Source organism: Anabrus simplex, chromosome 1 (assembly GCF_040414725.1).
Source record: "Anabrus simplex isolate iqAnaSimp1 chromosome 1, ASM4041472v1, whole genome shotgun sequence".
Taxonomy (NCBI): Eukaryota; Metazoa; Arthropoda; class Insecta; order Orthoptera; family Tettigoniidae; genus Anabrus; species Anabrus simplex.
In genome coordinates this window covers 18,895,294-18,920,748 of record NC_090265.1, presented here as the reverse complement: position 1 = coordinate 18,920,748, position 25,455 = coordinate 18,895,294, and the positions used below count along the sequence as shown (strand labels likewise).

The window sequence follows — 25,455 nt, the reverse complement described above, 5'->3', positions numbered from 1 at the left end:
CAGTGGGTAGGGTCTGACACATCCCACTCTGAAGAGTCTAGTGTCAGGCCAAGACGAAACGCTGGTTAATAGAGCAAACGCCGGAAAAGCCTTCCATCTAATTTTTGATCTGATTTTTTATATGCTCTATTGGTGGAAAAGAATCTAATTCCCTCCATGGGAACTTAGAATTTCCATTTGGAATTGCTAGGCGGGCATTAATTCCATTGTGGAGTTTTATCTCCCGTATGCAGTTATCAGACTGTGCTTCATAAATAAGCTTCTGATAAGTTCACCTGCATACACCCCAGCGTCAGTGGGTAGGGTCTGACACATCCCACTCTGAAGAGTCTAGTGTCAGGCCTAAGACGAAACGCTGGTTAATAGAGCAAACGCCGGAAAAGCCTTCCATCTAATTTTTGAGCAGTTGTTTACTCGTTAAAAATAAAGACTGAAGTAAACGATATCTTAATTATAATGTTTTATACGGAAATTAAGTAAGAATGTGATACACCTCAAGATATGGCAGAGTATATCACTGATTTCAGAGGATATTTCATATCTTTCGCGTCTAGTTACGGCTATTTACATGTCAATTTTTCTCGAGGAGGTTATTTCTCTACATGGGTTTCAAATATGTTTTCATGATAGGCTGCATATACGGTTAGGTTAGGTGACACTGTTTGAAGAAGAAACCTGAGGTGTTTCCCACATAAATCTCTGGAGAGATACCGTATTTCTCCGAATCCAAGACTTTTTTTTTTTTTTCCCCTCAGAATCTCATACGAAAACTCAAGGGTTGTTTTGTTGCATTCGCGGCCTAACAGTAAGTTAATGGATACCACTGGCAACTACGGTAACGCGGTAACTACACTGCTTTTCACACGCGCACAGAACTCGTTGAAAATAAACAACCGCCTCTTTACTACACATCACTAACGCGACACTGTGTGTTTCTCAAATCTGCAGAATGGCATCAAAGCATGCGACCCTTCGGATTCTTAGAAAAGCCATGGCTACTCAGTGGCAGAGTCATAACGCGTCTATTGTACTTGACGCTTAGTAAAATTAAGGTTTATAGACAGCAGGAATATTTTCGTGACGGATAGTCGTATTGTAAAGATACGAGGAAAAGTTATTTGCCGGCAAATTTTCAACGGGTTCTAGTCGATATTATGATGCCAATTATAAGTTAATATTTATTAAACACACGGAAATATAGAATAATTGTGCAGCCGCAAGTAAATACGGCATAGGCCTAACTAAAGCCAATATTTGGCGTTAGCGTGAAGACAAATAGCTAAAAAAAAAAATGCGTACTGTACAAAAATGCATTCAGTGGTCCGCAACAAGGACGCTATAAAGAAGTCGAAGATGAAATTGCGAGGTACGTGCACGAAAAACGCAAGGGCGGAATTGCCATACCGTGGCGCAATAAACTCGTTCGTTGACTTACAACGTTCGCGATTAGGCTAATACATCGCTAGCCGCTGAATTTGGCCGAACCCGACAAGCGAGACGTGCGTGTAGCGGCAGCCGGTTAGGGGAACATGGGGCGGAATGGAACCATGGGGCGGAACGGAACTCTGCCTTTAAATCCCCTACTCATTACTGCACTCTTACGGAAGTCTCAGGAACTATTCTCCTTCAGGCCAGAAAGCAGTTGGTAGCAATGCTAGAGATCTCCATGTGTTCGGTCTTTGTTAAGGGCCGTATTCATGAACGTGACTTTGACTTCGACTTACGTAAGTTCGCTTAGTTGAGTTTCGTGGAAGTCTGTTTCATAAACGCAACTTTTACAAAGTAGACTCTGGCGTAAGTAGACTTTGGTAAGTTACGATGTGAAGAATTAGATATGAAGTTGGCAATGAAAACAATGGAAGAGCAGTGTAGCATCTCTCATCACTCAATGCTTTTTCTTAATAAAGAGGTAGAAGAAGAAGAAATTCGGCTGTTTCCTGCGTTATAGATCCAGTTAATACAGTTCATTTTTATTTCTCGGCGATGGATGGAAAGAAAAAAATGCCTTCAACAACTATGAAAGAGAGGTGTTACTAGAACTATGAAAGAGAAGAAAGATATGGCTGAAAATGAAATCAATAAACTTCATCTCTTGGTTGGCTATGCCCTGATAATTGAAACTAAAAATCCCTTTCCTATCACGGAAAACCTCAGCATGGTTGCCACCTGGACTTATTGGTACATAGCTCCAACCACTCCAGGGAATCGGGATCTTTCATACACACGTCGCGCATCATTTCGACATTCAGCTTCATTTGGGAACGAAACAAACTGTGGTCTCTTTCGGGCAGTCAGGATCGATATTCGATATTCTTTTGATTATTCTACATACTGAGGGCTGGCTTACTCCTCGTAAATGAGGGGAATCAATTTGGAAGTTACCTGAAAACCATGGAAGTGTGAAAGACTATTGTATTTACCATAAGAATGCATTAATCTGTGCTGATCATCCCTTAACCTAAATAGATAACATGATGAGTAGAAAGTACAAAAACTTTGCGCTATAGTAACAATAATTTTACCTGTAGCATAATATCTTAACGACCGGGCGATTTGTCAGTGTGGTTAGGGGCGCGCGGCTGTGAGCTTGCATCCGGGAGAAAGTGGGTTCGAACCCCACTGTCGGCAGCTATGAAGATGGTTTCCCGTGGTTTCCCATTTTCACACCAGGCAAATGCTGGTGGGGGCTGTACCTTAATTAAGGCCACGGCCGCTTTCTTCCCATTCCTTGGTCTTTCCTATCCCATCGTCGCCATAAGACCTATCTGTGTCGATGTGACGTAAAGTTAAAATATAATCTTAACAAAATTAGCAACTGTAATATTAGAGGTATGGGTGATCCTCGATTATTATATTTCTGTAATTCGTTTTCAAACATGGTTAGTACATCTAATACTGTAGGTTTGTCGAATCTATATCATTTTCTGAACTCATTATCTGTATTAAATTCAACTGGGTTCCGTGCATCTCTTTATAACACGCCGAGGAGTAGGCACAACGTACCGAATAATTTCCTGGATCTCTTCAATTTCGTCTACAAAATTAACTACACCAACAATATCTGCCATTTTATTATTTTTCTGATCGCAGAGTCTACTTAAGTACGGAACATCGGCGACTTGGAAGTGAAGTCGCCATCTAAGTAGCGATCATGAAATGGAAATGGCGACTTACCGCCTTCTAAGTCTAAGTCAAAGTCTCGTTCATGAATACGACCCTAAGTTACGGTGTGCCTCGTGTTATTCCAACATTTCTAACTTCTGGAACATTTTCTCCTCAAGGTAAGCATTCAGATTTTGCAGAACTATGTTTATTCGTAGTTCTTCTTCAAACTACATATTATTTACTACAACCTTTCATCATATATTTTGTATATTTCAAATATAATTTTTGCTGGTGGCTTGTTGAATATAACCTTACATCACGGGGCAGAATGGACCACGGTTCCGTTGTGCCCCGGTTCCATTCTGCCCCATAGTTCCATTGTGACCCATCCCCGTTCTCAGTTCCTGTTTAGCTGTGCCTGTTCTCATGTTATTTAAAGTGTTAGCCTAATTACTGTAGTACAGGTTAATACCTTCAAATTCAATGCGGTGTAATTGGTTATTGTTTTATTACAGATGGCCAGAATTACTCAAGAAAAACAGACCGGCAAAACTGGTCTTCGGAGAGTATGGAACTGGCAGTAGCAGCAGTGGTAAAGAAAGAGGTAGGGTTAAGAAAAGCCGCACAGCAATTTCAAGTTCCCAAAACTACACTGCAGAGATATGTGAAGAAAAAATAGATGATGACAAACACCATGTAGACAAATGTGCGGGTAAATTTCGAACTGTGTTCACTGCAGAACAAGAACAAGAACTTGTGGAGTACATCAACTTGATGGAGTCCATTCTTTTAGGTTTGACACTTAATGATTGCCGTGCTGTAGCGTACCAATTGGCCGAAAGGAACCACATTGAACATCCATTCAACAAAATAAAATTGGCAGGTATAGACTGGATGCAAAATTTTTGTTACAAGGCATTCAGAATTAAGCCTTTGATAACCAGAGGCAACTTCTGGTGCCTGAGCAATGGGTTTTAATCAATCAAATGTTCAGAAGTTTTTTGACCTCCTCCTTGAATGTTGTGATAAATACAGTCTGACAGCTGATCGTATTTTTAAGTGTGATGAGACTGGAATAACAGTGAACCCTAAGGGACATTCAAAAGTAATTGCTCCGAAAGGAAAAAGGCAACTTGGTGTCATAACGTCTTCTGAGAGAGGAGAAACAGTCACAGCAGAGATATGCTTTTCTGCAGCTGGTGCCTACACGCCACCAATGCTGATATTTCCGAGGAAAAAGAAACAAAAGGAATTTGAACTGGGTCTGCTCCCTGGTGGGTGGGCAGAATGCTACGAAACAGGCTGGATCACCACTGACATCTGAAGTTTAGATTCGTTTGTGAATTTTGCCGGTGATTTAATTCACTATTGAGTCAGATTTATTATTTCTGTAAAGAACATTAGAATAATGGACAATAACAATACTTTACATTGACATTAAATAGAGAAAACTACATAAAAGTGAGAAAAGTTTGACATTTTCATCCATGGTTCCATTCTACCCCGATGCTTGGGGCAGAATGGTCCATTCGGAATATATTATTTTATGCCAATTTTTACTAATTACATTTATTATCTCTGTTATTTTTTACTTGTTTTCTGTTGTATGATATGTTATGAAATAAGAGCAATAACTTTGTCTTGTTTAATTACATCGCTCAACCAATCACACTGTGTTAAAATTTTAAGGTTCCGTTCTGCCCCACGTTCCCCTATATCTGACGCTGCGTAAAAGTAACAGTTTTATAGACAGCAAGAATAATTTCCTAACGGATCGTTGTATTGTAGAGACACATGGAATAGGTATTGCCGGAAAATTTTCAACGAGTTCTCTTCGGTATTATGATGCCAATGTTGAGTTAATGGTCCTTAAACCCGCGGAAATTAATAATTGTGCAGCCGCCAAAAATAAAGAAATACGGCGTGACGAAAGTCAATGTTCGGCGTCTAAAAATAGTCTACAAATGCGTAGGCCCACTGTAAGACAAGGCATTCATATGATTTTACAAACTTCTTTTTGAGCCTAATTTAAATTTTTTGAATGAAAAAGTGGGGTTCATCTTGGATTCGGAGATACACGGTACTATATTTTTTCAGAATGAAATTAAACATACACTATCACGTAGTATCGGATTACGACAAATAACAAATAAGTAAGCCGTAGTGTGAATATCATGTACGGAAACGCAAGTTTTGAACAAACTGATTGCCGTTTCATACCGATTTTAAAGTGCATGAAGGGTTTTCCGACTTTTATACAATATCGGATATAACGAGAATCCGTTATAGCGAGTAAATTTTTCGCTGTTATGAATTCTCGCTATAACGGACTTCTACTGTACATGGTTTCCCTGTAAATATGTATTATAAATTTGTATAACCTCAAAAATGTATTGTGTATATGTTTAACCTCAAAATCTATATAGTCAAAAGTGGTAGAACTTTATAATGCACATATATTAGATTTATTCTACTATAATTTGGCATATCTGAAGGGTTCGGGAAACTTACGGTAAGGTTTATTATCCAGATACATGTAGAGACATTAGGAATGTTGGAGAGATTTCCATGTGTATTGGTAAACAGTAACGAAAGTTCGAGTACTCCATTCGACTAGCTGAACGATTGGTGTTTCGAGTGTGTTCCATTAAAGCGTTGTAAGAACCCTTCCAGAAATCAATATTTCTAAAACGGTCGGTCGAACAGTATATATATCGAGCTGTCAGTCAGTGAGTCAGTCAGGTTGGACTTGAAGGCAAGTGATGGACTGTGAGTGACTGCTGGGGTCCGAGGTGGTGTAGGTGAGTTCAAGAGAGCGTATGTTATAGTGCACGAGTCAGTGTTGTTGATATCTGTACTGCCAGAATCGACTTCAGGGTACTCCGCTTTTACAGTAAGTGTTGTAGTGTCACTTGCTAGTGTGTATAATTGTGTGTTGTGACTTACAGTGACAATAAAGTAATTTACACAAGGAAGTGAACGTGTTCTCGTGTGATATTTATTTCCGTCAAATAAAATAGCATTAAGAGAACGATAAATTGGTGACCGCGACAGGATATGACAGGACACTTTGAGACTCGGCAATGAAGATCGACCAAATGACCATGGCGATTTTACGGAAAGCGCTGGCATCCCAAGGTTTACCGATGGCTGGAAGCAAAGCGAACCTACAAGAGAGGCTGCGCCAGGATTTGATAGACAACGAGGAGGACCCAGGCAGTTTCGCCTTCAAAGTCACCTCGGAGGAAGAAACCAACGACCGGGTAAGCATTATGTTCGCACAACTGACTGCTTTGATTCAGGCCCAGTCTGAAAAAATCGAGGCCCAGTCTAAAAACATCGAGGCCCAATTTGAAAAACTCCGGCGGAAAATAGAAGCCCAGTTTCAAGAAATAAAGGACCAAATCAATTCTTTGGACAACGAAGTGTACTCTCTGAAAACCAAGGTGATCACTGACATCGTGCAGGACAACAACGAACCGGATGGGAAGCGGTCCAAAGTGATGCTTGTGGTTGCGGAGTCCGTAGTTCAAGGCCCAGCGGAAAAAGCGAGTGCCTTGTGTGAAAGTACAACAGCTCTGGAGAGACAGGTGAAGCCTGCAAGCAGTGATGGTGGCTCCAGCGTTGTGAAGATGGCAACTCCACAGGACGACGGGATCATGGTAGCGATGGCAACAACAAGGTCAGGAGGACCGCCTCAAGGAGATGGAGAACCAATGGGGTCCGAACCAACAACCAACAAAAAGGGGGTCAACTGACCAGGACACTAGTCCTGGCACAAAACCATATGCCGGTAGGAACATTGAATTCAGCACCCCAGAAAAAGAGGAGACTCAACAGGGCCAAGTCCGCAATGTGCGAGCCTCTCCCGTGCATCACACTGGTGGACTACGAAGATGCATGGGCCTTGACAGAACACAAAGGTGCGAACGAGGGGAAAGTCAGTGGAGTTTCGACTGCCACACGAGGACCTGAGGAACGTTGCCACTGGGAACAAGGACACCGTCGACCAGACCCAGCGGATCCTCCATGGGAAGGTGGTGGCCACCGATCAAACTATCTGGTTGCGAAATGTGTACTGCAACAGCGCCAATGAGAGGACAATGTGACTGAGGTAGTCTAAGTGTAATTAAATAGTGAGGACTAAGAGAGACGAAGACATAGATATAAGGACACCTAGATATAATTTAAGACCTCGAGTAAGGAATGTACAGGATAGATATTGAAGGTATTAGGGGGGATAATTGTCGTAGGTACAACATCGTAACTGGTGTAAAACCTTCAATTATTACGTTTAATATATTTTAATTACATTTTATTAAATGTTAAATATGACTAATACATGGTTTCCCTGTAAATATGTATTATAAATTTGTATAACCTCAAAAATGTATTGTGTATATGTTTAACCTCAAAATCTATATAGTCAAAAGTGGTAGAACTCTATAATGCTTGTATATTAGATTTATTCTACTATAATTTGGCATATATGAAGGGTTCTGGAAATTTACGGTAAGTTTATTATCCAGATACATGTAGAGATATTAGGAATGTTGGAGAGATTTCCATGTGTATTGGTAAACAGTAACGAAAGTTCGAGTACTCCATTTGACTAGCTGATCGATTGATGTTTCGAGTGTGTTCCATTAGAGTGTTGTAAGAACCCTTCCAGAAATCGACAATTCTGGTCGGTCGAACAGTATATATATTGAGCTGTCAGTCAGTGAGTCAGTCAGGTTGGACTCGAAGGCAAGTGATGGACTGCGAGTGACTGTTGGGCTCGGAGGTGGAGTCGGTGAGTTCAAGAGAGCGTATGTTATAGTGCACGAGTCAGTGTTGTTGATATCTGTACTTGTCAGAATCAACTTCAAGGTACTCCGCTTTTACAGTAAGTGTTGTAGTGTCACTTGCTAGTGTGTATAATTGTGTGTTGTGACTTACAGTGACAATAAAGTAATTTACACAACGAAGTGAACATGTTCTTGTGTGATATTTATTTCTGTCAAATAAAATTGCATTTGAGAACGATACACTTTGCCATCACAAGGTGAGACTGACTTTCCTATCACTCAAGTCGATTCTGAATATCAACCAGCTCCTCAGCTCACTGTTACACTCACCCACTCTAACCCACTGCACGTAAATTTCATATTTGAGCCTATATTGTCAAAAAGTATCAATTTATGAAAATTTAAATTTAATTTATAATTCCACCTTAACAATACTGTAATCATCTTTATTAATAAGACTACATTAAACTATATTGGTGATACATGTTCAGTCACACATAAAATCATTGAAAATATGGTAAGGACACATTAAAATTAGTGAATAAAAAGTCTGTGAATCTTGTGACATGGCATATTAGTGCCAGGAATATTAAAATAGCACAACATGAACATGATGAGAACCATGAAGTCCAGTTATTGCATACGTTAAAATGTCCTTACATGTGCAGAATTACACAAATATAATATACAACATGAGTGCCTATGCTAATTAAATTAACCATAAAATTATCCTGACATTGTGAACATAATGTGCATATTCTTGAATGTGTACATAAAATAGTGTAATATTGATGCCACGTTAAAAGAGCCTCTTGTGATGAGTTGAACAAAGGTGGACTTATGTTGAATGATGCAAGTTAAACTTGGTTGTGTTGTAGACCATATCGGCCTAAAAAGGAAAAAAATATTAATGAACGAATGAAATATTCAATGTGAAATGTAAACCGTGTGCCCATCTGGTCACTCACCTCCTTGCCCGTCCCGTGCCGTCCACACAACATCAAGTGTTGAAGCTAACCGAGTGCAGTCCTCGAAGGCTATAGAGGACTGACTTGGAGGGGAGAAGTGTGAGATAATGCATTACTTATGCACCTTCGTGATTATCTCCTCGAAAAGTATATTGATTTCTTCCGATATTTCATACAGATTATAAATCGGGTTGCATTTTTGATCAATATTTATAAAAATATTTTCAAAAATATTCAAAAGATTCCCTCTCTTAATTAGAGAATTTAAAGATCTTGTTTTATGTCTGTGAATGTATGATTGGTATCAACCGCATGAGAACTCACTGCCGAGAATCTGCCGTATTTCGACGCATTAACCCAGTATGTCCCAGAATTATAATTTTTTAATTAATGAGTAACTCTGTCATAATAGGTCTCAGTGGTCCTAAATGTATATGGAAATAACAATAAAATGATTTTCAGATATAAGATATTCTCGCAGGAGGATGTTGCCATATGCCAACGCTGGGTCATACTGGGAAATATTGAGTAAAAAAAGAAAGACAAGAAGAAATGTTGTGTTTATTTTTGTAGTAACTTGAAGGGTAAATCAATTAATTTAAGGCATTATCAGTTAATTTGTTAAGGCTTTTGGGCCTTCCAATAATGAATAGATCACTGTTTGACTTATTTTGTCGATGTAATGGTAACATGCTATTGAGGTCACAATTCTGTTCTTTTTCTAAAGGGGATAGTTTACTATGTCTGCGGCCATACTATAGTTTCTACTACTCCTTTCATTCCTTGATGTGGTTTTTCACGAAGCATTTGATGCAAAGCCCTACATCACGTTTCTTGCAAGCAGTGCGACTGATTGTGGAGCAGTTGTCAGCGGCGCATCTCCTCTTCTTGTCAATGGGAATCGGCCAATGGTTTAGTCCATCGTAGCGTAGGTATTCTAGAGGAATTCTGTCAGATTTCCGTTTGTGAGTAGGTCCTGGGCCTCTAGGACCTTCACCAAAGTGGTTGCAATAGTAAACTGCAATTTGACACCTAAATTCTAGTTGTGGCATACTCGGATGTGCTACTCTATGCAACTGCCACGCGTTGTGCACACATACGCTGCTCAACCAAGTGAAGATACTACTCTACCACTTCTTGGCTCGGTTCCCAATGCGATACAGAGACACATTCTGGTCCATGTGATCAGCACCACCCATGTGCTTATTATATTTGCCAATTACATTTGGCCTGTTAACACCTATTTTCTTCCTTTGTTCCTTGGAATAGCGTTGCACTCTAGAAGTGGGATTCATTCCGAATGTGGTAGATGCAGCACTCACAACTGAATTATCGACCCATTTAGTCACACGTATGTCAGTTACTTCCATTTTCACTGAAGTGCAATATCTTCGAGTCTTCTTCTTTAGGGTCTGTTGGTTCTCAAGTGGACAGTTTTTGGGAATTCTGTTGTAGCGAATAGTACCTGTGCCCGAATAACCTCAAGATTTCAAATAGGCTAGCAATGGAAGGCCGGTAAATAAATTGTCAAAATAAAATGAGAATGGTAGCTGTTGTACATCAAAGTGAACATCATCAATCATACTCAACAGTGAAGCTGTAGACTTCCCAAATCTCTCCTCATAAACTTGATTTTCTCTGGGATTTCTACCTTGATAAATTTCAAAATTTATCAGATAACCTGCTGGAGTACGTAACGACCAAACTTTGTACCCGAAGCGTAATGGTTTACCTTTCATAAATTGTTTGCAACCGTGACGACCAAAGTATGCTATCATGCTCTCATCGTAGAAAAGGTGCTGTTCAGGGTGAAAATGTTTGAGCATATTGGACTTCAAATTGTCTGTGATGGGTCGAAGTTTCCACATTTTGTCATTGTCATTTCCTGATTTACGGCTGTCTTCAAAATAAAGAAACTGCAGTATCTGTTGAAAGTGATTTCTGCGCATTGATTTTGAAACAATTTCATTCTTCGGCCTTACATATGATCATCTTCACCACTCAAAGCACCACTTTCAACGTCAGGAGGCTCGATAAACAACGCTTGAGGTTCTTCATCATCGGACAGTATTTCTTCCAAGTAGTCAAGAGCTTCTTTTAGAGTTATCGGTCTGAAAATATAGAAAACCGCAATAAAAGTGCTATACTTTACAAGCAGTCAGGTATTGTGTGTAAACAGTAGTATACAGACTGCTATGGCAATGCTAGGAATGGATAAAAAATTGAAATACCCATTATGGCCCAGCGTTGCCATATGGCAACAGCATCATAAATCCTTATATATCTTCACTTCATAGGAGCCAGCATATTTTTCATTTATACTAACATAATGCTACAACTTTCAAAAGAAAATAACAATAACCAGAAAGGAATAATTCCTTGCAGGAATGTAAATATACCTGTTCATGAAATTGTGGTCCTCTTGATTTGACATTTCTTTTTCTCACTCTCACTTTGCGATGTTACTGCACACAAACCACTTGAGTAACTGACAAAAAACCATTCAGAATTAACAATACAGGTCCCTATAATGTACAATTCTGACAATGGTTTCATGAAAAGTGAATTGTTGAATACCCCTTTCTTAGTTTCTTTGTTCCTTTCCCTTTCCATTTTACGTCATTTAATACCAGGATGTCGAGTTTTCGTCTCTCCATTAGGTCAATCAATTCATTTTCCTTCCCATTCATTGTTAAAATATTTATTGTTCCATACTGGGTTTTGTTCTCTGATCTAACACTCGCACGAACATCAGCATTACCATCATACTGTGCAACTGTAGCCGGAGACTTGTCAGTTTCATTTCCATTTTTAAACTTCCATCTGAGGCCAGTCGGCGACAAATTTAACCTGGATCAAATATCCTCCTCATTTCGCCTCTCCTTTCTCTTTTGGTTGAGTTTTAAATAGCTATCTGTGACCAGGCACAATGAGTCCTCCTCAACAGGTATCAAAACAACGCAAAACAAACAAACAAACATCAAAACATTGTCGCCCACAGTCGATACTTCCGCTGGCGACTCTGTAGTTCACTGTACACTCCCAGATGGCAGCATAGTATAATTCCGAAGGAAAACATAGTCCGATAATCAGCACCCAGCGCCCGTCGAGCAAACTGCTAATAGGAGGCTAGTTCTTGAAATGAAATACGTCCCTTACGATGCGTCTATAATGCAATTGCATGCTGAACTGTGTTTTGATAATTTCAAGTTACACATACTCCAAAATACATAATAAACACGTCATAGTTTCTGCGTGTATCTGGATTATAAATCATTACAGTAATTTTCCAGAAACCTCCATAAGTATCACAATGATAATGAATTATACCTAATATACGAATATTACAGATCTTTCTACAGGTTTTTGACTACACAGATTTTGAGGTTAGACGTATTCACAACATGTATTTGAGGTTATATAAATGTACAATACAGTAGAAGTCCATTATAGTGAGAATTCATAACAGCGAAAAATATACTCGCTATAGTGGATTGTCGTTATACCCGATTTTTGTATGAAAGTCGGAAAATCCCCCATACACATTAAAATCGGTATGAAACGGCAATCAGTTTGTTCAAAACTTGCATTTCCGCAGATATCCACACAATGGAGTACTTGTTTGTTATTCTTCGTGGAAGCGTGTGTTTAATTTCATTCTCAAAAAAATTATAGTACTGTATTTCTCCGAATCCAAGACGAACCCCACTTTTTCCTTTAAAAAATTTAAATCAAGCTCAAAAAGTGCTTTGTAAAATCATATGAATGCCTTTGTTGTACAGTACGCATTTTTAGATGCCGAACCTTGGCTTTCGTTATGGTGTTGTTTGTTGTTTTTTTTTTTGTTTTTTTGCGGCTGTACAATTATTCTTTATTTCCATGGGTTTAATGACCACTAACTTAAAATTGGCATCATAATATCAAAGAGAACCCGTTGAAAATTTGCCAGCAATACCTATTCCATACGATGATCCATCAAGAAAATATTCTTGCTGTCTATAAAACTGTTACTTTTACTCAGTGTCAGATATAACTTATTGTTATTATTTCAATCAAAGATATAACTGGCTACCGCTACACGCATGTCTTGCCGGGTTCGGCCAACTTCAACGGCAGGCAATGTATAGTTCTAATCGCGGATGTAGAAGGTCAACGAACAGTATGGCCATTCTGCCCTTCAGAATTTTGTGCACATGCATCACAATTTTATCTTCAACTTCTTTAAAGTATTCTTGTTGCAGACCACTGAATACAGTTTTTGTACAGTACGCATTTTTTAGCTATCTTAGTCTTCACGCTAACATCAAATATTAGCTTTAGTTAGGCCTATGTCGTATTTTCTTGTGGCTACACAATTATTCTACATTTCTGAGTGTTTAAAAACCATTAACTTAAAATTGTCATCATAATATCGACGAGAACCCGCTGATAATTTGCCAGCAATACCTGTTCCACGTACCTTTAAAATACGACTATCCATCACGAAAATGTTATTTTTCATAGAAGCGTGTTCCTGCTGTCTATAAAATTTAATTTGACTAAGCGTCAGGCACAGTAGACACGTTATAACTCTGCCACTGAGTAGCCGTGGCCTTTCTAAGAATTTGAAGGCTCGCATGTTTCAATGCCATTCTGCAGATTAGAGAAATGTTTTTGTAGAGGCCAGTAGAATGCCATTCTCTCTTCACTATTTCCCGAGATCCAGTGATGTTGTACACAGGCACTGTACAACCGGCTGTTGCAGCTAGCGATATATAATAAAGAGGCAGTCGTTTATTGTCAACGAGTTTTGTGTGTGAGCGTGTGGGGGTGAAAAAAAAAGCAGCGTGGTTACCGCGGTAGTTGCCAGTGGTATTCGTTATTGTTAGGCGGCGAATGCAAGACAACCCTCGATTTTTCACATGAGATTCTGAGAAAAAAACGTTGTCTTGAATTCGGAGAAATACGGTATCACTCCAGAGGCTTCTGTGGCAAACATTTCAGTTTTTTTCTTTAAATGGCGTCACTTAACCTAACCGTATATGTATCATGAAAACATATTTGAAACGCATGTAGAGAAATGATAACTTCCTCACTAAAAATTTATATGTGAATAGCCTTTCTGAAATTTAACTAGACGCAAGAAAATATGAACTATCCTTTGAAATCAGTGATGTACTCTGCCATATCTTGAGGTATCACATTCTTACTTCATTTCAGTATATAACATTAAAATTAAATTAAGCGATTGTTTACTTCAGCCTTTATTTTTAACGAGTTGGCAACTGCCATGTTATTTACGCATTTATTACGAAAATGTGTTATCCGCTTTCATTTCGAATTTTCTTTAGAGAACAGCAGTCAACGGGTACTACTTTTTTCTTGCTAATTGCTTTGCGTCGCACCGACACACATAGGTCTTATGGCGATGATGGGACAGGAAAGGGCTAGGAGTGGGAAGGAAGCGGCCATGGCCTTAATTAAGGTACAGCCCCAGCATTTGCCTGGTGTGAAAATGGGAAACCACGGAAAACCATTTTCAGGGCTGCCGACAGTGGGGTTCGAACCTATTATCTCCCGAATACTGGATACTGGCCGCACTTAAGCGACTGCAGCTATCGAGCTCGGTACGGGTACTACTAATCAACTCCAACATCGCCTTCAAATGTCTATGAGAGGGCTCGCAAATGCACATAGTGAGAAACTATACTGTACCGAAGATGATCGATCGCATTTTATGGCAAAGGTTCCAGTTTTCTTGTTCAAACAGGGTCACCTATCCTAACTTAACCATACTATACAAATGATGAAAACACACTTCAAGCACCAGTAGAGAAATTATAATCTTCTCGCTATAAATTTACACGATAGTAGCCTTTCCATAATTTAACCAGACGCGAGAAAATATGAACTAACCTCCGAAATCAATTATGCACTCTGCCATATCTCGAGGTGTATCCCATTCTCACTTAATTGCATTATTTTGCATTAAAATTAAGCGATTGTTTAGTCAGCTTTTATTTTTAACAAGTTAACAACTGTTATCGGACATGTCATTTATGCATTTATTATGAAATATGTCCTCTTTCATTTCGAATTTTCGTTACGGAACAGCAGTCGGTGGGTATTACTAATTGACTCTGACATCGCTGGGGTGCATAAATACCGGCAATGGAAAAAATCGCGCACCTTTAATCACTTGTAATAACAGATGCGTCAGTGATAGGGCTCTCGCTGCAACCGAAGGATAATACACAGTTTAATATAGGAATTTCGGAGGGACAGCAAAAAACTGCCGTTATAACGGGGTCCTCGTTATATCCTATACTCGTTATAGCTGACTTCTACTGTATTTATTTACAGGGTATAGTTGTACTTAGCATTTAATGAAAGATAATTAAGATATAATAAACCATAATAATTTAAGGCTTTACAAGCATTAGGTTATGAGTAGGATGGCGTACATACGACACAGCAGGGAAATACATTCTATCAGAGTGCGAGAAACCTGGTGTGGAGGAAGGAAGTACCAATGAAGTGTAAAGAGGTGATGTATAAGTTGAACTACTGCCCAATACTGACACTGCAGTGGAGATTGAGACACTGACAAAAAGGACAGAAGAATAAAATCCAGGTGAGTGAAATTAAATTTTTAAGAAGTATGATAGGACAGACAAGAAAAGAAAGATTATGAAATAAGGACATCAGGAAGGAAATCAGTGTGGAAAAACTTTTTGACAGAATGGAGGGGGATAAAATTAGATGGTTTGGACATGTTAAGAGGATGGAAGAGGGAAGGATACCAATGCAGGTGATGGAAACCCAGACAGAAGCACCTGAGGGCAAGAGGAAGACCCAGACTAAGGTGGCTGAGTACGTTGGAGCAACATAGCCAGGACAGGGACAAACCATCAAAGAATTGTTTCTTTGCAGTGATGAGGTCCAAAATGTGGTACCAAAGTATAAGTGGTTTTACCATAAGATTCTCACCAACAAGACACTATCTCACTACTACTGGTAAATATACTTGGCTAATATCTCGTGCTTAAATCTTTCCTACCGGGCGAGTTGGCCATGCGCGTAGAGGCGTGCGGCTGTGAGCTTACATCCGGGAGATAGTAGGTTCGAATCCCACTATCGGCAGCCCTGAAAATGGTTTTCCGTGGTTTCCCATTTTCACACCAGGCAAATGCTGGGGCTGTACCTTAATTAAGGCCACGGCCGCTTCCTTCCAACTCCTAGGCCTTTCCCATCCCATCGTCTCCGTAAGACCTATCTGTGTCGGTGCGACGTAAAGCCCCTAGCAAAAAAAAAAAATCTTTCTACTCATCCAAAAGAGGTTCACTGTATGCACAAGCTGCATAAATAAAAGCTATTTTCTGGAAGCTACAACAAATCTATACTAGATAGGTGACAAGGGTTAAGTTTTATGAAGTAATTGATAGGAAAGATGATGGTAATCCAAAGAGAGCACTCTTATGGTTCATGTAACGAGTTCTTAAGATCATAAAATTTCCTTCAGTTCAGTTCCAGTTACTGGCCTCACTGCATAGATCAGACAGAAATGTACATACCTGAGGTCAGACACCTTCTTCAGCATCACTTCTCTTATGTGCTTCTCTCGTTCTTCTTGTTCGTGCTTGATGGCTAGACCTTCAGCAAACTTCTCCTGTCGCTGTTTAACACGCTGGCGCTCTTTCTCGTTTATCTGCTTGAGGAGTGCCTCCCGATATGCATGAGTTATCTGAAAGTCAATCACATTCAATAACCATTCTGGAGATATTATAACTATTAAAAGAAAAATAGGTAAGTTTCATCAGAGAAGACAGAGGATTGAGCTGCTTGCACTATCACTGTTCAATACTTACAGATGGAACAGAAAATGTCATCTATGCTGATGATTGAGCCATAACTGCTCAAGGGGATAATTTCAAGTTCACCAAGCAGAAGCTGTCTGAAGCACTAGAAACACTCACTACCTATAAGAGGAAGAACCAGCTAAAACCTATTGTAATCTGTCTAAGAAGCAGACTAGTGCTTTCCATCTTAAGAACAGATAGGCTTTTCGTTCATGAAGTCAGTTGGGGAGAAATTTCATTGGAAGATTGCAGTGCCTCAAAACACCTGAGAATTACTTTTGGCTGTGCTTTGATATTCAGAAAGCAGAAAGTGGCTACTGGAGATAATAATTTAAGGAACACATTGGGGTGCACATCCAGATGCAGCCAAGAGACATCTGCCCTTGTACTGTGCTATTCTGCTGAATATGAATGCTCATTGAGATATTTTCCCATTGCTTTCCTCACTAAATCAAAGTTCCTGTTACATATCAGTCTGCAAAGCCTACTGAAATGCACACACCAACCAAACTTATGGGTGACATCTTTACACCATTCATAATAGACTAGCTGTATCAGGAACGGCGATACTAGCATCACTCATACCTCAGTCACTTTCATATTGTCAAAGCCAAGAATGAGACTGAGACAGGTCAATGGAAGTAACAAATTTGATCTAGCCCATACCAGAAGACAAGGTGCATTATAAACACTACGCATTTTGGAACAACGGATGGAGAAAAAGATAAAATACACAGTTAAATTTAAATTAATGGCAACAAACCCACAAGTAGACAGTCTGGCACTGGGCTAAGTTTAATTAGATATTAGAGGAAGCAGAAAGATGTGTTAAAGAAGACACATTCAAAACAGAGATCGTTTCACAGTTCAAAAAATGGAAAATATCCAGAAGTAGATAATGAAGTGCTCACTTATGTAACAGAACAGAGGAACAATGGTATAACTCTATCAACTGAAATGATTCAAGTCAGAGCAGGAGAAGAAGCAAAGAAAAGGGGCATCACAGCCCAACAATTCAAAGCAATCTCAGGATGTACTGTTCATTTTAGAAGGTGAAATTGGCTTAGTTTGAGGTGGAGGACAACGCTTGTCCTGCCAGAGGACTACACAGACAAGGTATTGGAATTTCACAGATACATAATCCAGCAAAGAAAAGAATACAACCAGAGTCTTAGTCAGATAGAGGACATAGAGCAAATCCCAGTACATTCTGCCACAACACTACAGTAAATCTTCTGTGATAGTACGTACAGTTTCGCTGGCTGAGACTGCTGATGGTAACAAGTTACCACCTTTTGCAACCTGTAATTAAAGACACTGTCAAAGTTTATTCCCCTGAATGATATCATAGTTACGGTTCGAAGAAAAAGGATGGATGTCATCTGAATTAATGACGGAGTGGCTTCAAATTGTGTGGAATTGCCAGCCAGGAGCTTTGTTGAAGAAGTTGTTGGCTTCGGAAAGTGAAAATCTGATATATGACAGAGTGGGGTGTAGCTACTGACATACCTCACACATATGACAGAGTGGGATGTAGCTGGTGACATACCTCACACATATGACAGAGTGGGATGTAGCTGGTGACATACCTCACACATATGACAGAGTGGGATGTAGCTGGTGACATACCTCACACATATGACAGAGTGGGATGTAGCTACTGACATACCTCACACATATGACAGAGTGGGATGTAGCTAGTGACATACCTCACACATATGACAGAGTGGGATGTAGCTAGTGACATACCTCAGAGTGGGATGTAGCTAGTGACATACCTCACACATATGACAGAGTGGGATGTAGCTAGTGACATACCTCACACATATGACAGAGTGGGGTGTAGCTAGTGACATACCTCACACATATGACAGAGTGGGATGTAGCTACTGACATACCTCACACATATGACAGAGTGGGATGTAGCTGGTGACATACTTCAGAGTGGGATGTAGTTAGTGACATACCTCACACATATGACAGAGTGGGATGTAGTTAGTGACATACCTCACACATATGACAGAGTGGGATGTAGCTGGTGACATACCTCACACATATCACAGAGTGGGGTGTAGCTACTGACATACCTCACACATATGACAGAGTGGGATGTAGTTAGTGACATACCTCACACATATGACAGAGTGGGATGTAGTTAGTGACATACCTCACGCATATGACAGAGTGGGGTGTAGCTAGTGACATACCTCACGCATATGACAGAGTGGGGTGTAGCTGGTGATATACCTCAGAGTGGGATGTAGCTAGTGACATACATCACACATATGACAGAGTGGGATGTAGCTAGTGACATACCTCACACATATGACAGAGTGGGATGTAGCTGGTGACATACCTCACACATATGACAGAGTGGGATGTAGCTAGTGACATACCTCATGCATATGACAGAGTGGGATGTAGCTAGTGACATACCTCATGCATATGACAGAGTGGGATGTAGCTAGTGACATACCTCACACATATGACAGAGTGGGATGTAGCTAGTGACATACCTCATGCATATGACAGAGTGGGATGTAGCTAGTGACATACCTCATGCATATGACAGAGTGGGATGTAGCTAGTGACATACCTCAGAGTGGGATGTAGCTAGTGACATACCTCAGAGTGGGATGTAGCTAGTGATATACCTCATGCATATGACAGAGTGGGATGTAGCTAGTGACATACCTCAGAGTGGGATGTAGCTAGTGACATACCTCAGAGTGGGATGTAGCTGGTGACATACATCACACATATGACAGAGTGGGATGTAGCTAGTGACATACCTCACACATATGACAGAGTGGGATGTAGCTGGTGACATACCTCACACATATGACAGAGTGGGGTGTAGCTAGTGACATACCTCACACATATGACAGAGTGGGATGTAGCTAGTGACATACCTCACACATATGACAGAGTGGGATGTAGCTGGTGACATACCTCACACATATGACAGAGTGGGGTGTAGCTAGTGACATACCTCACACATATGACAGAGTGGGATGTAGCTGGTGACATACCTCACACATATGACAGAGTGGGGTGTAGCTAGTGACATACCTCACACATATGACAGAGTGGGGTGTAGCTGGTGACATACCTCACACATATGACAGAGTGGGGTGTAGCTAGTGACATACCTCACACATATGACAGAGTGGGATGTAGCTAGTGACATACCTCACACATATGACAGAGTGGGATGTAGCTAGTGACATACCTCAGAGTGGGATGTAGCTAGTGACATACCTCACACATATGACAGAGTGGGGTGTAGCTAGTGACATACCTCACACATATGACAGAGTGGGGTGTAGCTAGTGACATACCTCAGAGTGGGATGTAGTTAGTGACATACCTCACACATATGACAGAGTGGGGTGTAGCTAGTGACATACCTCATGCATATGACAGAGTGGGGTGTAGCTAGTGACATACCTCAGAGTGGGATGTAGCTAGTGACATACCTCAGAGTGGGATGTAGCTAGTGACATACCTCAGAGTGGGATGTAGCTAGTGACATACCTCACACATATGACAGAGTGGGATGTAGCTGGTGACATACCTCAGAGTGGGGTGTAGCTAGTGACATACCTCAGAGTGGGATGTAGCTAGTGACATACCTCACACATATGACAGAGTGGGGTGTAGCTAGTGACATACCTCACACATATGACAGAGTGGGATGTAGCTGGTGACATACCTCACACATATGACAGAGTGGAATGTAGCTGGTGACATACTTCAGAGTGGGATGTAGCTAGTGACATACCTCACACATATGACAGAGTGGGGTGTAGCTAGTGACATACCTCACACATATGACAGAGTGGGGTGTAGCTAGTGACATACCTCACACATATGACAGAGTGGGATGTAGCTAGTGACATACCTCAGAGTGGGATGTAGCTAGTGACATACCTCACACATATGACAGAGTGGGATGTAGCTAGTGACATACCTCACACATATGACAGAGTGGGATGTAGCTAGTGACATACCTCACACATATGACAGAGTGGGATGTAGCTAGTGACATACCTCACACATATGACAGAGTGGGATGTAGCTAGTGACATACCTCACACATATGACAGAATGGGGTGTAGCTAGTGACATACCTCACGCATATGACAGAGTGGGGTGTAGCTAGTGACATACCTCACGCATATGACAGAGTGGGGTGTAGTTGGTGGCATACATCACATAAACCTTTTGAAGTGGTGGAGATACTGTATTTTCTTGCATAATTAGCTCCCTTGCATAATTTATAACTCCCTACAGTTTTGGGTCAATGTAGAGAAAAAGAAATGTTCACATATTTGACGCACCAACTTCTTCAAATATCCATCACGCAGTTCCAGATTCGTTTCAAAATAAAGATATCAACTACTCAGGTAGCAGCCTTCGTATTGCGAAACCGGGCATTCCAAATACCGGGCAAATATGCTGTTATCAGCCAGTAGGAAATACCACTGCACTAGCTCAGTGAGAGAATCAGCGCAGAAGTGACTAGTGACGCTGTATTCCAGTCAGGAACAGACACATTTTACGAGTGTTTCGGGTACGGGATATGCATTTTCTATGACCTCAAAATTGTTTGTTAGTCTGCAGTGCAACAGAGTTAAACTAATGTATTATTAAGGTCCACCTTTTCAATTATAAATATACAGATTTTAAATTATATAAATGATTAGGGACTAGCTTCAATCTAATATTAGGTCATCATGAGCCTAAAGCAAAATTAAAACATAAATACTGAAGAAATCAAACAATGTAAAGACATATAAGGTCTCGTAAATGTACATACCATCTGAGATATTGAGAAAAGAATTATAGAGACGTGCAGCACTATGTTAAAAAATAACTCCATGACAGAGATTCATAAAAAGTCCAGTGCACTTAAACAGATGTTAAAGATAGAAATCCTTGAGTTGCTGGATAAGGAGATTAGTATATGCTGGCTCCTTTAAGATGCTGGTATCCAATTGAAGAACAACTGAGCCGAAGTCACGTCGTTTATTTACGATTAAAGTGCAGTGCGACGTACAGCATTAAAAGGTTGTTAGGGATGGAAATCTTTCAGTTGTAGGTCAAGGAATTCAATATATGCTTGCTTGCTCCTTAAATGTGCTGTTGTACATTCAAAGAACAACTGGGACAAAGTTACGTCGTTTTTCAAGATATTCTTAGACGTAAAAAGTCCAGTGCGCATTAAAAAAATGATAAAGACAGGAATCCTTGAGTTACTGGATAAGGAGATTAGTATATGCTAGCTCCTTTAAGATGTTGTTATCCAATTGAAGAACAACTGAGCCGCAGTCACATTGTTTATTTACGATTAAAGTCCAGTGTGCTGTACAGCATTAAAAAGTTGTTAGGGATGGAAATGTTTTAGTTGCAGGTCCAGGAATTAAATATATGATGCTCCTTAACACGTTTGTGGCCGATGACGACACATATGCGTCATGACTCCACTTTCACTCAGTGCTGATGACGACACAAGTGCGTCACACTCCGCGCCAAATATTAAAGCTCGTATTTCCCCCAATATGTATGTAAACGAACATATGCGCCATGCATCAGTTCAATTGTTAGTTACAATCTCTGTAGCCATTGCAAGTCGGCATACATTTCTGCCATGTCAAGAGGGAACAGTGAAGTTTCAGAACCTTCTCACCGGAAGAAACCCCGTCTTAGTGGGATAAACAGCCAATTTGCAATTAATGATGATAGTCTGGAAGCTCTCTTGAATGCTAGTGACAGTGACAGCATTGATAGTGACGACAGTGATGACAGTGTGATAAGTGACTGTAGCCACCTGAGTGAGAATTTTAATCACAGATGTGTGTGTCGAGCGTCTACTCCCAATTCTCACATTACAGAAGATGAGGAAGACGTAAGTAATATCTCATCTCCAAATGTCCTGCCAAATAACATGGACAATATTTCAGGGGTCATTTCTTGGAGTTCAGATTCGTCCTCAATGAAACAAATAAACTTTATTGGTCGGTCAGGAATGAAGGTTCCACTGCCAAGTGACGCAAAAAGTACTGATTATCTGCGCTTGCTTGCAGATGACAACTTGCTGAATAACATTGTAACTGAATGTAACGCATTTGCAGAAGTTATTTTTGCGAGGAAATTTCACGGCAAAGTAGCACACTGTATTGACTAGTTACATTGTTCACACAGCAATAATAAGATTCTACTGCACAGTATTTTTTGTGAAGTGTTCAAAAATTTATTTTTCTGTTGTAAAGAAGTTCAACAATTGAACAAAACATTTTCCTCGTTCCACTTCATTACCAGTAATGACGCACATGCTGCGTCAAATGGCACCGAAGGCGAAAAGCTCATCGGTAGTGCCGCTGATGCAGCGCGTGCGTCATGGCTCGTATGCACATAAATAATATTCAAATAATTAAAATAATAATCTAAAATGCATAACGATACAGAAATGGACTCCTTTAAACAAAAAAGTATTACGGTACTAGGGTAATGGTTGCCGATATCCGAGCGGCCACGAACGTGTTAAATGTGCTGTTGTACATTCGAAGAACAACTGGGAAGGAGTTACGTCGTTTTTCAAGATATTCATAGACGTAAAAACACATGGATGCTAGAAAGGCTCTTCTGCTTTTTGGAACTTGAAGGAAGGTGATTGTTGTGCGTGGAGGCTTAAGAATCCAGAGATGCGCTATACTATATTAAAAAACAGAGATCCATAAAAAAGAGTGCGCCATATAAAAGAAAAAAGTTGTAAAAGTAATCCTTAAGTTGCTGGTCATGTAAACTGAAAAAGGCTGGCTTCCAAGCAGTGCTGCTGTTCATTCAGAGATCAACTGAAATTGTAGTAACATTGTCTTCACAAGATGTTTATAAACTTGATATATATGAGGATGCGAAGTATGATGCTAGAAGAAAGTTCTTCTGGTTCTAGAATTTTGAAAGATGATGGATGTTACGTGAGGAGGATTAACATATATGAAGTTAAATAAAGTTGGATAGAAATTCGCAGTTCGATGCAGACCATACGTTTGACTCTGAATAAATGACAGCAAAGAAAGAAAGAAAGAATTAAGTCAGGTGGAAGAAAGTACTTTAAAAAATATGTCATATGCGAATTATTTCATGTTGTAATAGTTGAAGAGAGAATTGGGGATAGGTGAGGTTCAAAGGAAATCTTGAGAAGGAGGTGAAGGGAAAAGAGAAACGAAAGGAAAGGAAACGGAAGGAGAAAAAAAAGTAGAGGGGGAAGGGGGAAAGAGGTTATTAAGGCGGAGCTGAGGGATGTGGAAATATGGAAGATTGTTTAAGCAAAGTACTGTAAATAGAATGAAAAATCAGACCTTTAATATTTGATTTTGATTGTCTGAAAAGCTGAATGAGCAGGTCAAAAAGAACGTTCGGTTTTTCAGAAATGTCATTAAGATTGAAGTTTGGATTAAAATATCAGTCTACCGAGCTCGATAGCTGCAGTCGCTTAAGTGCGGCCAGTATCCAGTATTCGGGAGATAGTAGGTTCGAACCCCACTGTCGGCAGTCCTGAAAATGGTTTTCCGTGGTTTCCCATTTTCACACCAGGCAAATGCTGTGACTGTACCTTAATTAAGGCCACGGCCAGTTCCTTCCCACTCCTAGCCCTTTCCTGTCCCATCGTCGCCATAAGACCTATCTGTGTCAGTGCGACGTAAAACAACTAGCAAAAAAAAAAAAAAAAAATCAGTCTAGATGTATAAAACAGTTCTCTGATATGTTAAGGAGGGATCCTTTATTCATAATTTTGAGAATTTCCATATCATGTTTACTGTCTGTAAAGTTATGATTATAATCGTTCATGTGTTGACCAACTACTGAAAATTGATTGTATTTTAGGGCATTGATATGTTCCAAGTATCGTATTTTAAAGCTTCTTCCTGTTTGTCCAATATAAGAAAAATTGCAGCTGTTGCATTTTACCCTATATACACCGGATTTTGAAGAGCAATCAGTTCTATTAATAGATGATGAGTTGTGTAAGACTTTAGCGTTATTATTGTTGGTTCTGAAGGAAATTTTAACATTATGCTTTTTAAAAACTTTAGTGACCTTATTAATATCTTTATTGAATGTAAAGGTAGAAAATAAAGAAACTTTTGGTTTTTCTTTTTTCAGAGTGGTTACAGGATGATGTTTGTGTTTATTGATAATACCTTCAATGAAAGAACTATTGTATCCATTGAGTTTAGCAATCATATAGATATTGTTCAATTCTTTTTTAAGATCACTTTCGGTCATTGGGACAGAAAAGGCTCGATGAACCATACTATTATAAGCTGCTCTTTTATAGATTTGTGGATGAGTAATACTGCATCATATAAACTCGCGGTGATCAGTTACGCTGAAACATACGGGTATAGGGCAGTGGGTCGCAAGTATTCAGTATCCGAATGCAATATGCGCTACCGTGGTAACAGAGAAGTGCACTTCAAGTGACCAACAAGTCTCAAAAAGCATTTTCTCGTGGCAAGTTTCCGAAAGTAGGGGAGGATCTGCTTAAATATGATTTCCATATCTGCCAACTTTTAGAAATCAAAAATAGGAAGATTTTTTAATTCTTGGATTTCATCAAGTGTATTGCGCCACGGTCTTGGTAAAAAGAGGACAAGATAAAAGGTATACATATCTACAGTTACAATGGGAATTAATCATTACATTTAAAATCTTAAACTAAGAAAACAAAAACGATTGCAAGAAAAC

At 39.8% G+C, this 25,455-nt stretch overlaps 1 protein-coding gene across 1 annotated transcript in view; it reads right to left on the bottom strand.

Annotated features, from left to right (window-relative positions):
• Positions 1–25,455, bottom strand: part of LOC136859701 (cilia- and flagella-associated protein 45) — a 219,737-nt gene that overhangs the window by 5,850 nt on the left and 188,432 nt on the right. Inside the window, exon 9 of the mRNA XM_067138711.2 lies at positions 16,417–16,586. Coding sequence (XP_066994812.1) covers positions 16,417–16,586 — 170 coding nt within the window. The remainder of the gene's footprint in view (positions 1–16,416; positions 16,587–25,455) is intronic.